General features: G+C 42.0%; 1 protein-coding gene across 1 annotated transcript in view; it reads left to right on the forward strand.

Annotated features, from left to right (window-relative positions):
• The window catches only part of LOC124136458 (DNA mismatch repair protein Msh6-like), a 141,619-nt gene that overhangs the window by 124,498 nt on the left and 1,524 nt on the right, over window positions 1-15,597 (forward strand). The window contains exons 33-34 of the mRNA XM_046502374.2: window positions 9,097-9,231; window positions 11,078-11,145. Of these exons, the coding sequence (XP_046358330.1) occupies window positions 9,097-9,231; window positions 11,078-11,145 (203 nt within the window). The remainder of the gene's footprint in view (window positions 1-9,096; window positions 9,232-11,077; window positions 11,146-15,597) is intronic.

Below are 15,597 nucleotides of genomic sequence, written 5' to 3' on the forward strand. Positions count from 1 at the left end.
TTATTGCTCCTATACCTTTCCAATATCCTCCTGGGCTATAGTAAATTTTATCCATTATTAATTAATATTGATGTTTCGTTTAATACAACTCATGGCTATCATTGAATCGCATCATCATTTACGCATAAAAAATGCCACCTGTAGTAGCAGTATAGGTGTATAAATCCAGCTCCAGTGGAGTTGCGGCAGAACCCCCATTACCTATAAAAATTTATATCATAGAAGCATTGATAGGTTTGAAAATGGCTCCAAGTGGTGGTGAGCTAGAGCCATTTTCATTACAATTTAGTTTAATCTCATGACTATCGTTGAATCGCATAGTCATTTACACATAAAAAATTCCATCTGTAGTAGCAGTATAGGTATATAAATCTGGCTCCAGTGGAGTTGCGGCAGAACCCTCATTACCTATACTACTCATGGTGAGAAGGCAGTGTTGGGTGAGGCACATGGTGAGAAGGCAGTGTTGGGTGGGACACATGGTGAAAAGGCAGTGTTGGGTGGGACACATGGTGAAAAGGCAGTGTTGGGTGGGGCAGATGATGAGAAGGCAGTGTTTGGTGGGACACGTGCAGGGAAGATAGCGTTGGGTGAGGCACATGGCGAGAAGGCAGTGTTGGGTGGGGCACATGGTGAAAAGGCAGTGTTGGGTGGGGCACATGGTGAGAAGGCAGTTGTGGGTGGAGCACATGGTGAGAAGGCAGTGTTGGGTGAGGCACATGGTGAGAAGGCAGTGTTGGGTGGAGTAGCTGTAGGGAAGATAGTGTTGGGTGAGGCACATGTTGAAAAGGAAGTGTTGGGTGGGACATGTGGTGAGAAGGCAGTGTTTGGTGGGACACATGCAGGGAAGATAGTGTTGGGTGAGGCACATGGCGAGAAGGCAGTGTTGGGTGGGGCAGATGATGAGAAGGCAGTGTTTGGTGGGACACGTGCAGGGAAGATAGTGTTGGGTGAGGCACATGGCGAGAAGGCAGTGTTGGGTGGGGCACATGGTGAGAAGGCAGTGTTGGGTGGGGCACATGGTGAGAAGGCAGTGTTGGGTGGGGCACATAGTGAGAAAGCAGTGTTGGATTGGGCACATGGTGAGAAGGCAGTTGTGGGTGGAGCACATGGTGAGAAGGCAGTGTTGGGTGAGGCACATGGCGAGAAGGCAGTGTAGGGTGGGGCACATGGTGAGAAGGCAGTTGTGGGTGGAGCACATGGTGAGAAGGCAGTGTTGGGTGAGGCACATGGCGAGAAGGCAGTGTTGGGTGAGGCACATGGCGAGAAGGCAGTGTTGGGTGGGGCACATGATGAGAAGGCAGTTGTGGGTGGAGCACATGGTGAGAAGGCAGTGTTGGTTGAGGCACATGGTGAGAAGGCAGTGTATGGTGAGGCACATGGTGAGAAGGCAGTGTTGGGTGGGGCACATGGTGAGAAGGCAGTGTTTGGTGGGGCACATTGTGAGAAGGCAGTGTTGGGTGGGGCACATGGTGAGAAAGCAGTGTTGGATTGGGCACATGGTGAGAAGGCAGTTGTGGGTGGAGCACATGGTGAGAAGGCAGTGTTGGTTGAGGCACATGGTGAGAAGGCAGTTGTGGGTGGGGCACATGGTGAGAAGGCAGTGTTGGGTGGGACACATGGTGAGAAGGCAGTGTTGGATTGGGCACATGGTGAGAAGGCAGTGTTGGATTGGGCACATGGTGAGAAGGCAATGTTTGGTGGGGCACATGGTGAGAAGGCAGTGTTGGGTGGGGCACATGGTGAGAAGGCAGTGTTGGGTTGGACACATGGTGAGAAGGCAGTGTTGGATTGGGCACATGGTGAGAAGGCAATGTTTGGTGGGGCACATGGTGAGAAGGCAGTGTTGGGTGGGACACATGGTGAGAAGGCAGCGTATGGTTGGGCACATGGTGAGAAGGCAGTAATTCCTACGAATATCCTACCTCTATTACATCATAGCCACAAATTCCCATTTTGGCAATAATCACACTATAAAATCTTTAGATTTTTCGACAGACGTCCTCTTCACTGCCAAATATCCCACAGTCTTGAGGTAAACCCTATCCCTTGTCAAACTGCATCTGCGCATGCACAAGGCAGGAATACATCACTTCTTTCCCGTGTGTGTTGGATCAACAAGCAAAAGTTTTGCTCATTAATCCAAACACGTTTTTCGGTTAATAATTCACAGCTAGTATAGATCTAAAAAGATTACAACAGTCAACCTACGATCATCATTGGATATAGCAGACAATCTACGATCGTCAAGTTTTGCAGCAGACGACCTTCGTCAGTCAAGCTTGCTGAAACGGTATAAGAAGCAAGATCGTTGACGTAAGTAGGTAAATTTAGTTTACGTATTGTGGGGTATGGATGCCTCCCCTCTACCGTCATCGGGAGTCTGCTCGGGGTGTGGAATTGATCAAGCGATCGGGGACCCTCACCCTAGATTTCGTACTTGTAGAAAGAGCACGTGCACTCCAAGATCAAGATGCACGTACTGCAAGGATTTGTCAAAAGAAAAATTTGATAAGCTTTATAAAGCCTTAAATTGTCCCAAATCAAATCCAGGAGGAAGACAAGACCATCGGACAAAAAGTATGCATTGTTCTCTCCCAAAACTAAAACTAAATCTAAATCAAATGTGGAAAAGTGTTGTCTCTCGGGTAAACTGACTTCCTCAGAGAAACACACAGGCTCAAAAGGGGTGATGTATAAAGGGAACCCGTTTTTTTCTTTTGAGGAAAAATCACGTTGCTCAACCCACCCGCCCAAAACTAAGGAGCAGGCATCCAGATCTGGTCTTGGGACCGCAGCCTTATGCCCGGGTGCCCGGGTGCTATGGGTTTAAAGAAACATTGGAGCCAAAATCTATTCCGTTCTCCCCCTTGAGTATGAGTGAATGGTCTAAATCGCTGACAACATCCATGTCCGAAATGTTTGACAAACGTTTCCAAGCGATATCACAGGATATAAATAAACTAAAACAACATGCAGATCTGAAAAATACGACAAGATCTAGGTCACATGATTCAGATAGCAAACAAAAGTCCTATTTACATCATCACAGGTCAGAAAGTTCACAGGACCAAAGACACCTTGTATCTAGGGAAAGTAGTCACGATAGCCCTATCTCACCCCGTGCTTCTCGGGAAAAGAAACATGTAGCACGAGAATCTCACAAAAATAAACACCATTCTTCCAGACGGACATATCAATCTTACACGCCCTACAGTGAGGAAAATCGTGCTAAGAGTTCCTATTACAAAAAGCGTGCTCCTTCAGCTACAGTCACACGCAAGAATCACGTCTACAGCTCGGACAGTTATGCATCACCTAGCTATTACAGTTATACAGCACAATCCTCTTGCAGCTCGAGCCAGGAATCGCAGCAGAGTTTCAACCCAGTGGCAAGAGCCCGGGGGCCACGACCGAGAGGATTTTACAGGTGCTTCTCAAGATTGTACGTACGCTTCTCAGGAGGATGCTAATAGTACACTCACGTTCAAACCAAACGACTACTCATTTAAAGATATCATCTATGAAATCCATCAATTGATCCCATCTGTAAAGCCCCCAAGCAATGAGGCAGAGGATCCGGTGCTTATTGAAAGGGCTGGTTATAAAAATCCTGTAGAAAAAAGGGAAGGTTTTCATACATTTCCATATCCATCTTTCACTGAAAATGTGGTCACAAAAATGAATGCGGATTTAAATGCCTCTACCAGCAGAGCTTTTAGCATGCCTATTCCTCACAAAGGAAGACATTGTCACAATTGTCCATTCCCCACATCTTCTACCATTGGTGATGAATATTTTGAGCTGGTCAGACACCCAAATACCAGGATGAATGTTTAGATGAACAAATTCAAAGAATTTGACATTGTTAACAAGCAGATGTTAGATATTAGCACATATATGAACTGGTTTGCAGCAGGCATCAGACATGTACTTCCCCCTGTTAACTGTGAGGAATTTACTGGCCAACCTTGTGACACAAAAGTTGAGATGAAATTTGGAACAAGTTGGTTTTCTTTCATAGTGCGCTAGATAACATACTGAAGATGCACGAAGATCTGCAATCTGCACAGGTATGGATGTCCACGCAATTCCTGCTTATTCAACGGAATCATCTTATTCAACAGGTTAGACACAATATCTCAGATCCACTAAGACAAGGTTTGATGTCTCAGTCGATATTGGCGCCCCAGTTCTTCAACGGCAGACTAACCTCTGTGATCGATGAAATTTCACGCACCACTAATCAGAGATTCCAAAACTCCACTATATCATTGGCATCTAAGCTTAATAAAAAGCGGTTGACCAACACCCAGACCAACACCTATAGTACACTCACGTTCAAACCAAACGACTACTCATTTAAAGATAGCATCTATGAAATCCATCAGTTGATCCCATCTGTAAAGCCCCCAAGCAATGAGGCAGAGGATCCGGTGCTTACTGAAAGGGCTGGTTATGAAAATCCTGTAGAAAAAAGGGAAGGTTTTCATACATTTCCATATCCATCTTTCACTGAAAATGTGGTCACAAAAATGAATGCGGATTTAAATGCCTCTACCAGCAGAGCTTTTAGCATGCCAATCTCAGATCCACTAAGACGAAGTTTGATGTCTCAGTCGATATTGGCGCCCCAGTTCTTCAACGGCAGACTAACCTCTGTGATTGATGGAATTTCACGCACCACTAATCAGAGATTCCAAAACTCCACTATATCATTGGCATCTAAGCTTAATGAAAAGCGGTCAACCAACACCCAGACCAACACCTATAGTACACTCTCAGTCACACGGATCCGCCTAAACGTAGACATGTTATGTAAGGACGTGAGTCTTTTTGTTCCTCCACTTGGAAAAACTCATCCTGTTCCAGACCAAGCCGAGGGAGGCATGAGTCCCAAAGAAGCAGAGGTCATGGTCTATCCTATACCAGAGGTAGAGGTAACCGCCGTTTGTGACTCTCTACACCCAAGAATCTCTCAGCCAAACCCTGTCGACCTTGCTATGTTAATAGACCTTGATTACCGGTTACCCAAGTTCACCTTAACGCCTACCGCGGGACCAGTCGGCGGTCGTCTGTCACTATACGCCAAAAATTGGAAGTCTATTACGGACGACCCTTGGCTGATCGAAGTGGTAACTCTGGCAATACGAGAACTACTAGACAAAGGGGCCATCAGCATCTTACAAAAGGCAAATACTACAAAAGGGTTTTACTCTCCAGTTTTTCTGGTCCCCAAAAAGAACTCTACAAAGATGCGCATGATAATAGACCTAAAGGTACTCAGCAGAGATTACCTAGTACGTCCACCAAAGTTTCAAATGGAATCAGTAAAGAAGTTATGTAATTCCCTCAAACTAGGAGATTGGCTAGTCAGTCTGGACCTACAGGATGCCTACCTGCATGTACCTATTCACCCGAGTTGTCGACCCTACCTACGCTTTGCAGTAAACAGTCAAAGGTTTCAATTTCAACGTGTTTCCATTCGGAATATCAATAGCACCTTGGCTTTTTACTCGGATTATCACCCCCATCATCGGCTTCGCTCATCTAAATCTTGTAAGATTCCACGGCTATATAGACGATTTCCTCTCAGCAGATCAAGAACTATTGCAGATAAAGCAGAATGCAATATTTCTGATCCAACTTCTATCTCACTTGGGTTTCCTGATACATCCCGTCTAGTCAAAATTAATTCCAACTCAAGACATCATGTACATAGGGGCAAGGTTTCAACTTTCAAAAGGCATTTTACAACCTCCAGAGGACAGATATCTGAGAGCTATAGAAAAGATTCAGAGTGCTCTCGACCAACCCAGCAGGTCACGTCGTTGGTGGATGTCTTGCCTAGGCACACTGACATCAATCCAAGATCTTACTTACAGAGGGAGACTCCAGTTACGTCCACTACAAGCGTGGATGAACACCACCAGAAATATGGACCTGGAAGAGACAATACAACCTCCTCAAAACGTCATGCCAGGCATCCCTCTCATGTTCCCCCCACCGTTACACCATCTATATACAGACGCATCAGGCGAAGGTTGGGGCACACATATGGACGACGTCACAATCCTTAGGAATGTGGTCAGATCAAGACAAAAAATTACCCATAAATTGTCTGGAAATGAGAGCTATTGTCCAAGCAATGAAGGCATGGGCCCACCTACTACACCACACGTCGGTACTGATAGCTACAGCCAACACCACGGTGGTAGCGTACATACAACATCAAGGGGGCACGAGATGAAGCACTTTTGTTGAGGGATGTTACTCTTTTATTTGCCTTGGCAGACTCAGTGAATTGCACTATAGAAGCACGGCACATACCGGGAAAAGTGAACATACTTGCAGACTGCCTATTCCGGAAAAACAAGATTGTACCCACGGAATGGACTCACCACCCCGAGGTATTCAAGTGGATAACCTCGACGTGGGATACCCCTCACCTGGATTTGTTTGCCACATGCCTAAACCATCGACTTCCCGTTTACGTCAGCCCAGTCCCAGATCCATTAGCCCTTCAGGTCGACACCCTATCCATGAGTTGGCAAGGGATGTTTGCCTACGCTTTCCCTCTTTGGTCTCTCCTGGACAGAGTAATAAGGAAGATCGAGGACACAGATTGCGTCATAATTCTGATAGCCCCAGCGTGGCCCAACAGAGCGTGGTTTCCAAGACTGATTCCACTTCTCATAGAAGAGCCTCTCAAACTGCCAGAACGTCAAGATCTCCTCCGCCAACCAAAATCGGACATATTTTACGGCAACCTGACAAATCTCCACCTTCACGCCTGGAAACTATCGGGACAAAGATGCAAGTTTCCATTTTTTCTAAATCAGCTTCAGACGTGGTTGCTAGCTCATGGAGACGAGGCTTCCTCAGCTATCTATAACGTCAGATGGAGAAAGTTCTGCCAGTGGTGAATAGAAAGAGGGTTGCGTGATGAAAATATAACAATACCTATAGTGGCTGATTTTCTTCTTCACCTGAGAAATGAGAAAGGGTTCAGACATGGTACAATTTAAGGCTATAGATCAGCATTAGCCTCAGTTCTACAACATGATGGTTTATCCATAGGATCTCACCCAGTATTAAATCGACTCATGAAATCGTTTTCACTGGAAGACATAAAAATCCCACACATTTTCCCTAAATGGAATTTATCCATCATTCTGTCTGCACTGATGGAAGCTCCATATGAACCAATGGCAGAGGCTACACTTTTAACAGTTTCTAAAAAGACCACCTTCCTCTTAGCGTTAGCTACAGCTGCTAGAGTGTCTGAGCTTCACGCTATTGATATCGCATTACGCATTCACAAAATTGGAGCAAAATATCTTTCAGATCACTACCAGAATTTATCGCCAAAAACCAGGCATCAGCATAGACAATACTGTATCCCATCCTTGAGTAAAACAGTTGATCATCCAGATAGACTATTATGCCCCATCAGAGCTCTGAGATACTACATTTCAGCTACTCAGAACCACAGGAAGAAAAGAAAACGGCTCTTTATCTCTTGCAAGCCTTCGTCAGAAAAGGACATTACTAAGGCTACTGTGGCAGGATGGCTTAAGAACACTATATCTGATAGTTATCGTCAAGCCCAGCTCTCTACACCAAAATGGGGAAGTTGCAAGGCTCATGAAATCCGTGCTCTAGCAACAAGTCTGGCCTCATGGAATTCAGTTTCCATCGAACAAGTGGTATCAAGCTGTCAATGGAGATCCCACAATACGTTTACTCATTTCTACCTACGAGACGTACAACATGATCTAGAGGGACTATACTCCCTGGGGGCCTTGGTGGCGGCCCAGGCTATAGTCACTCAGTAGCCTACCCATCCCCTGTTCTGTGGAAGTTAGGGGGTAGGGTGGTTGAAGATCAACAGAAGTACCTCAATATAAGGTAACTTAGCCTGTCAACTAGGTTGGACGGATCATTGGCTAACATCTGGGATCATAGATCATAAGGTGATAGGGTTGTTAGTCGCTTGGCGTAACCTGTATAACTACCAGAGGTGTCGTCAGGGAAGACTTCAGAACCGGAATTACGTAAAGGGTACGTTTTTATCACCAATATATAAAGGGAAACGTCATCAGCTTAAAAGTACGTCATTATCATACCTGAGGTGAGATAAGTATATATGCTTGTTGGCTATAGAGCAACAAGTATGTAGGTACATCACAATGACAAATGAACCAGAAGTGACGTCATAGATGACCTCAGAACCGGAAGTGACCTCATAATGACCCAAATGATGTCACAGGAGATTGAACCAATAGTGTCGTCATAGATGTTCTCAGAAGCGGAAGTCATGTCAGAAAGGTCATCAAACCGGAGAGAAAAACATATAAAATGAGGTCATATTCCACCAAAAACAGATAACAATCATGAGATCATAAAACGGGAAGGACGCCACAAGTGCCAAGTCTTCTGCAGGTTTGCCAAGGGTGAAATCAGGAAGTCTGGCATTGATTCATACCCCGTTGTGCCTATGTTTTTCCCTTACTTCAATGCTGCCAATTATCCGGGAGTACTAGATAACAGATCCCACCTGTCCCTCTGGTAAATACTGGCTATGATGTAATAGAGGTAGGATATTCATAGGAATTATCAAACAAAAGTTATCATTGTGTATAATTCTATGAATACTACCTCTATTACATCAGGAAATAGTCCCTCCCACCTCCCCAATATATCTTACATCTGGTCGATGAAGGTTAATGGAAAGAAGTGATGTTTTCCCACCTTGCGCATGTGCAGATGCAGTTTGACGAGGGATAGGGTTTACCTCAAGACTGGGATATTTGGCAGTGAAGAGGACGTCTGTCGAAAATTCTAAAGATTTTATAATGTGATTATTGCCAAAATGGGAATTTGTGACTATGATGTAATAGAGGTAGTATTCTTAGAATTATACACAATGATAACTATTGTTTGATTTTGGGAGGGACACAGGGTGAGAAGGTATTCCCCAGTTTTTGTTTTTGATGCTTTAAGTTTTGTCAGGGGGAGATTTCCTAGGTGAGTTAATTGCTTTAATCTTGAACTATCTCCATCTTGATGCCAGTGTGATTTTGTTGACTTCAGGCATGTATGGTGGAGAATGAGAACGAGGAGGATCCATCTCAGGAAACTATCACCTTCTTGTACAAGTTTATCAAGGGCGCGTGCCCCAAAAGTTATGGCTTCAACGCTGCTCGTCTCGCTGACATTCCAGAGGAGGTAAAGACCATCATCATTTCTCCACCACATGATCATACCTGGGGGGAATTAATATGGAAAGTCTATTTTTAGAACATGTTTTCCATGCTTGCTGTTGAGGGACGGAGGGATGGGCAAAGTCTCACCAGCAGCTCTTGCTTCAGTAGAACATAAGGCATTTCTTTTTTTAGCAGTTGGTTATCAGATTTTTATTATCCCCAGCCACGAAGTGGAAGGGGGTTATAGGAATGGGTGCCGTCCGTCCGTCCTTCCATCCTTCAGCTGACTGTCACATTTCGTTTCCGGAGCAGATCTTGAAAACCGTGCAATATTTCTTCACCAAATTTGGCACATAGATTGGTCTAGTGGTGAACTAGTGCCATTTGATTGTTTTGGATTTTAAAAATAATTTTTTTCGAGTTTCCATGGCAACAACTTTGATTTTGACTGAAAATGGCGGTAGTCCTCGTTTTCGGAGCAGATCTTGGAAACCGTACCATATTATTTTCACCAAATTTGGCACATAGATAGGTCTAGTGGTGAACTAGTGCCTTTTGATTGTTTTGGATTTTAAAAATAATTTTTTTCGAGTTTCCATGGCAACAACTTGGAAACCGTACCATATTTCTTCACCAAACTTGGCACGTAATGTCATCTCACAGTATTGAATACATTTCCTTTCTTGTTGGTCCTTTCAAGTGTCATGGACACGGTTGTTGCATTCACTGACCAACTTCGTGCAGAAACACAACTCATTACAAATACAACAGTGTAACTGATCTTAAACCTACTCAACTGTATAAACACTGCCTCCTATCCTGTATATATTCTTGTCAACCATACTCTGAATTTCACTTGCTTGATAAGGGTGTTAGAACCTACACCGAAACACAAGAAGTTGTTCATCCATATGTCTCATCCTTACTCATTACAAATACAGTTACATATTCTATCATAAACTGTAGATGGCAAAACAACACCAGTAATAACTTTTTTTAGTGCTGCAATTAGGCCATTTAGGCCAAAAAGGCCCAGTGAACATAGTTCACAGGAGCTAATGCATTGCACACAACTGGAGATGAAATATTGGCGGGGGATATGAGTATTTCATGCTTGTTTTTCAAAACCTTTGTCTGTGATGGAAATATAAAAAAAGTGAAGAGTTCAATATTTCTGTTTTGGTAAGAATTTAGGGTTGGTAGATAAAATAGATTCAAATTCCCTTATTTCCTGTTGGCATTTTTGTGAAATGTGACAAGAATGTTGCTATTTATTACCTTCTTACATTGGAACAAAGCCACATACTGTCTGGGTACCCTTAGATTCCCTTGAAAACATTCTGGGCACTGTAAATATCTCCTGAAACTAATGGACAAACAAAGGTGAGATTTGACCATAGTTTGTTCAAATCATTGCGATATTATCAGTAGGCATTTGGGATTACAAATATTTTCACAAGTCAACTATGATCAAAAGTTGAAGCATTTTTTCGTGGAAACCACAAGGCTTAGAAAGCTGCATCTTGTCTGTGAATGATTATAGTTGTAGTAGATTCACGTTTGTTCAAGGCATCGTTCATGATCAACAGTCAAGTTCATTGTAGATGGTGTTGTGGAAATAATTGTCTTTTCTTCTTTTCTCAGTTTCTGTTTCACCCAATGTGCATTGATGTTTGTGACAAGGTTGAAGAAAAAACAAAGTTCTGTCTCTGAATGTTGCCAGTGACTCATCCTGATAAAGGATGCTGATGAAAAGGATTAGGACACTGTTTCTGTTTTGACCTGTATTATTTTGTGTGAAACTATTGAAAAAAATAGGCATTAGAGGAACTACAGAGCTTGTAATCCCACCACCTTTTCTGTTACAGGTGATCAAGGCAGCAGTTGGGAAGGCAAAAGAGTTTGAAGAAAGTTTTAACAGATTGAAAGTTCTAAAGTATGTACAATGATGTGTGTAGTCAGGCCCGAGTGGTTCTAGTTGTAAAGTGTGTTCAATAATGTGTGAAGCAGGGGTCCGGAAACCGTCATATGCGCCGGACATGTCCGATTGGGAATCTCAAATGTCCGTTTTAAAATATTGCTTACCGGACATTTTAAAAAGTATTGTCCGGACATTCTTAAATTTTGACCGGACATGATCAACAGTTAGGACTGAGCAGTTTCTGTCTGCAGTTGCAACACAATGAAGATTAACTACACTGACAAGCTTTGTTTGTTTTGATTGCTGTAAATACATCGTACCTACATGATAGTCCAATCGGTCAATCACTGTAATAGGCAATAAACTGAGTTGACACTGATTAATTGAGGATTAATTACTGAGAAAATCTTGTTAATTTGAGTGAAAGGTGTTTACAACTGTACATTAATACCTTGCATCATCGATGTACCTCATTATCCTCACACTGCTACGATACGTAACCTCAGACAAGAAGCGAAAGCGTGACGACAGCCAGTCGACCGATGCAGATCAGTCGAGCGGATCTGCCAAACCCTCAAAGTCTGGACGATCATTTTGTAAGTCGTGGCTAACGGCTTTCACTTGGTTGACATACAATGAGGATTTGCAGATTTTATTTTTTTCAGTAGCTAGTCGTATATTGAATCTTGATTGACCGCCATTTTGCTTTCTCGGACGATCGATATCCAATTTTTTTATGGTCAATAATTAAGTACAGATGAAAAAAAGTATTCAAATAACTATTGCTATCAACGATATTTTAGTATTTGTGATTAAATTATCTGTCTTGTTTTTAAAAAAATCTTTAGGCGAGACCAATTTAATTGCTAGGATTACGGATCCGCCGACACCATTTTTCGCCAAATCGGAAAAAAAAAAAAATGAAATTCTATCATTTTTTTAAAAAATATTCTACCCGACATCCGACATCGATCGATAAGCCTTGTTGTGAGAGAATACATGTAAGGGGAAGTAACTCTAGTTTTTAACTAAAATTCCTTACGCAAATGTGTCGGCAAATTCCATTAGTCGTTCCACGCGAACATAGCCAATCGAATGAGTACTCTCAATTACAAGTGTTTCCCGCATGCGCACAACGTGTATTGAATATGCCGGGACCATGTGTAGGACATGGGGTGTCAGTTTGGGTGTTTTAACTCTTTCAACACCGTAGGCCGGTTATCCGGCCAAGAAGCATCGAGTCCCCAGACGTAGTCACGTCAAAATAATATATATATTTATGGACCTACCTGTGATGTCATTCATTTATTAAATCTTATAACATTTCACAATGTCTGAAATACCTATTCCATTTCACTTTATCATTTTTAATCGATACATTAAAAAATTATTCACTATCTCCCGCGGTGTTATTGAAAATAAAATTCTCGGACACAAATTTCGACAACGGGTCCACATCGAACATGTCAAAGAGCAAAATAAAGAGGTTCTAAACAAATCTTTAAATATATTATACAAAGTAATAAATAAAATCAACAAAAATATATCTAAAAGTAATCAAACTTACATCTAAGTTATTATTTCCATCTTTTCGTGCGATCGCTTGTAGGCTAATGTATGTCGAATGACATCTCGGCTTTCGTCGCCTTGAATTCTCGGCTCGGACACGATGTTTAATGCAAAAATATATGTGTGAAAAATCTTTGTCACAGCTCGTAACCTAGCACGATACATTCACGAAGTTTTATATTTTTAATATATATCGTGATTTCCGGCTTAAAACGTTCAGAATAACACGATTTAAAAAAAATCTTTCGCCAACTTCTAATATGTATAAAACACGAGCTTGGTACCACAGCTGTAATTTGATTGGCTGCATTAGGTCATGTGCTCAAAATTGACCAATCACGAAACTTGTAGCAGATTTCGACAAGAAAGCGTCATTAGAAACCAATTTTAATCCAATGAAATCGCTTGTTATAACTACGGAAAAAACCAGACGATGTTACGAGCGTGTAGATGAAGGAATAAGCTTTCTAGCGATGTGTCATATGCCATTCTTCGACGAATGTGTTTTTCATACGAAGCCTCGAAAACGGCGGTATTTCTTCATGTTACTGAGCGGACAGCCGCTGTTATCGGGAGATGGGTGATGACAGAAACTATTTATAAATTCTTTTTAAAATGATTTTCCAATTACGTAAACAATGAAAATAAAACAGAAATAGGCAAGTGGATTTTATTAAATGTTTTCGCTTCCTTGGTCCTTAATCTGGATGTTAACAACGTGTTAGCTTACATTTTTTATTTTAATACAACGAACTTAATTAAGTTGTAAATGCATTATTTTAAATAATGTGAAAAACACAACTTTCATATTTATAAACCATAGGATCAGACCTTTCAAATGGTGTATAACATGTAGTAGAAAATATATTTTACAAGCAGATATTTTCTTTGATAAATGTTGGCTTCATCTATCACACAAGCTTCTCTGGGAACTCGGTGTTAATGCCTTTTATTATCTGGTGTCTTTCGACAATGTCAGCAAAGTATTTCAGCGTAAGCGTTCTGAAGGTAGTTTGTGCTTATCAAAGCGAATCATGGAAAGTCAACTGGATGACACAGTTGGTGATTTGGCGATGGAGATGGACTTTCTATTCAGGGGTGCATGCAACAGAATCTAAGGCTGGTTCCTACGGGAATATTGTCGAACTTACAACACATATGCAAGTTTTAGCAGACTTTGGACTAAATTATGTGACAGTGGTGGCAAAATCTATAATAAACAGGGCTATTTAATTTAAGTGCATGAGTGTTACCTGATCATTTAACACGATAAAGTTATACTGGACAGAGTATTTCATTGCTTGCATTGCTTGCAACATGCGTGGTGGGTTATACTGAAATACTTTTGTAGCTTCTGTGGCACAAGTGAGGGATTTTTTTAAATTTTTTTTTATTTCCTCCTATCAGCATTCCTGCCTCCTAAAATCCGTAATACCTGCGAAAAAAATTTCTCTCAAGGACTTTTTTTTTTTTTTACATTCCCTCCTCCATTCAGCCACTTTACCCGAAAAAATCCGTAATCCTAGCAATTAAATTGGTCTGGCCTTAGTTTAAAAAAAAACTTTTCCCGTGAGGTCACGTGATAACCAAATATGGGATAATAGTCTCGATCCAAATGTTACAACGCGTACACTTGAGCAGACTCATGAATATTAATTAGACCGTTCACTACGTTAATAGATCGTTATTATAACAGAAACAAACGTATGTTTTCCATGTAAATCTAAAATGATATTATTTGTTATTAATTGTCCGGTGAATTAAACAATTTAAATTGAAACAATTCATAATTCATCATATTATGAATACGTAAACTTGTAATGTGTGTGTAAAGTCGTACTAAAATACGCTATTTGAAGGGGGCGTGGCCTAAATGCAAATGTCCGATTGGGATTTTAAATTTTCCGGACCCCTGGTGTGAAGTCAGGCCCGAGTGGTTCTAGTTGTGAAGTATGTACAATAATGTGTGTAGTCAGGCCCGAGTGGTTCTAGTGTAAAACAAGGGCCCGAGTGGTTCTAGTTGTGAAGTATGTACAATGATGTGTGAAGTCAGGCCCGAGTGGTTCTAGTGTAAAACAAGGGCCCGAGTGGTTCTAGTTGTGAAGTATGTACAATGATGTGTGAAGTCAGGCCCAGGTGGTTCTAGTGTAAAACAAGGGCCCGAGTGGTTCTAGTTGTGAAGTATGTACAATGATGTGTGAAGTCAGGCCCGAGTGGTTCTAGTTGTGAAGTATGTACAATGATGTGTGTAGTCAGGCCCAAGTGGTTCTAGTTGTGAAGTGTGTACAATGATGTGTGAAGTCAGGCCCGAGTGGTTCTAGTTGTGAAGTATGTACAATGATGTGTGAAGTCAGGCCCGAGTGGTTCTAGTTGTGAAGTATGTACAAAGATGTGTGAAGTCAGGCCCGAGTGGTTCTAGTGTAAAACAAGGGCCCGAGTGGTTCTAGTTGTGAAGTATGTACAATGATGTGTGAAGTCAGGCCCAAGTGGTTCTAGTTGTGAAGTATGTACAATGATGTGTGAAGTCAGGCCCGAGTGGTTCTAGTTGTGAAGTATGTACAATGATGTGTGTAGTCAGGCCCAAGTGGTTCTAGTTGTGAAGTGTGTACAATGATGTGTGTAGTCAGGCCCGAGTGGTTCTAGTGTAAAACAAGGGCCCAAGTGGTTCTAGTAGTGAAGTGTGTACAATAATGTGTGAAGTCAGGCCCAAGTGGTTCTAGTGTAAAACAAGGGCCCGAGTGGTTCTAGTAGTGAAGTGTGTACAATAATGTGTGAAGTCAGGCCCGAGTGGTTCTAGTTGTGAAGTATGTACTATGATGTGTGAAGTCAGGCCCGAGTGGTTCTAGTTGTGAAGTGTGTTCAATGATGTGTGTAGTTTCTATGAAATAAGTAAAAGAT

Source organism: Haliotis rufescens, unplaced genomic scaffold, assembly GCF_023055435.1.
Source record: "Haliotis rufescens isolate VD_foot unplaced genomic scaffold, xgHalRufe1.0.p SCAF_1, whole genome shotgun sequence".
NCBI lineage: Eukaryota > Metazoa > Mollusca > Gastropoda > Lepetellida > Haliotidae > Haliotis > Haliotis rufescens.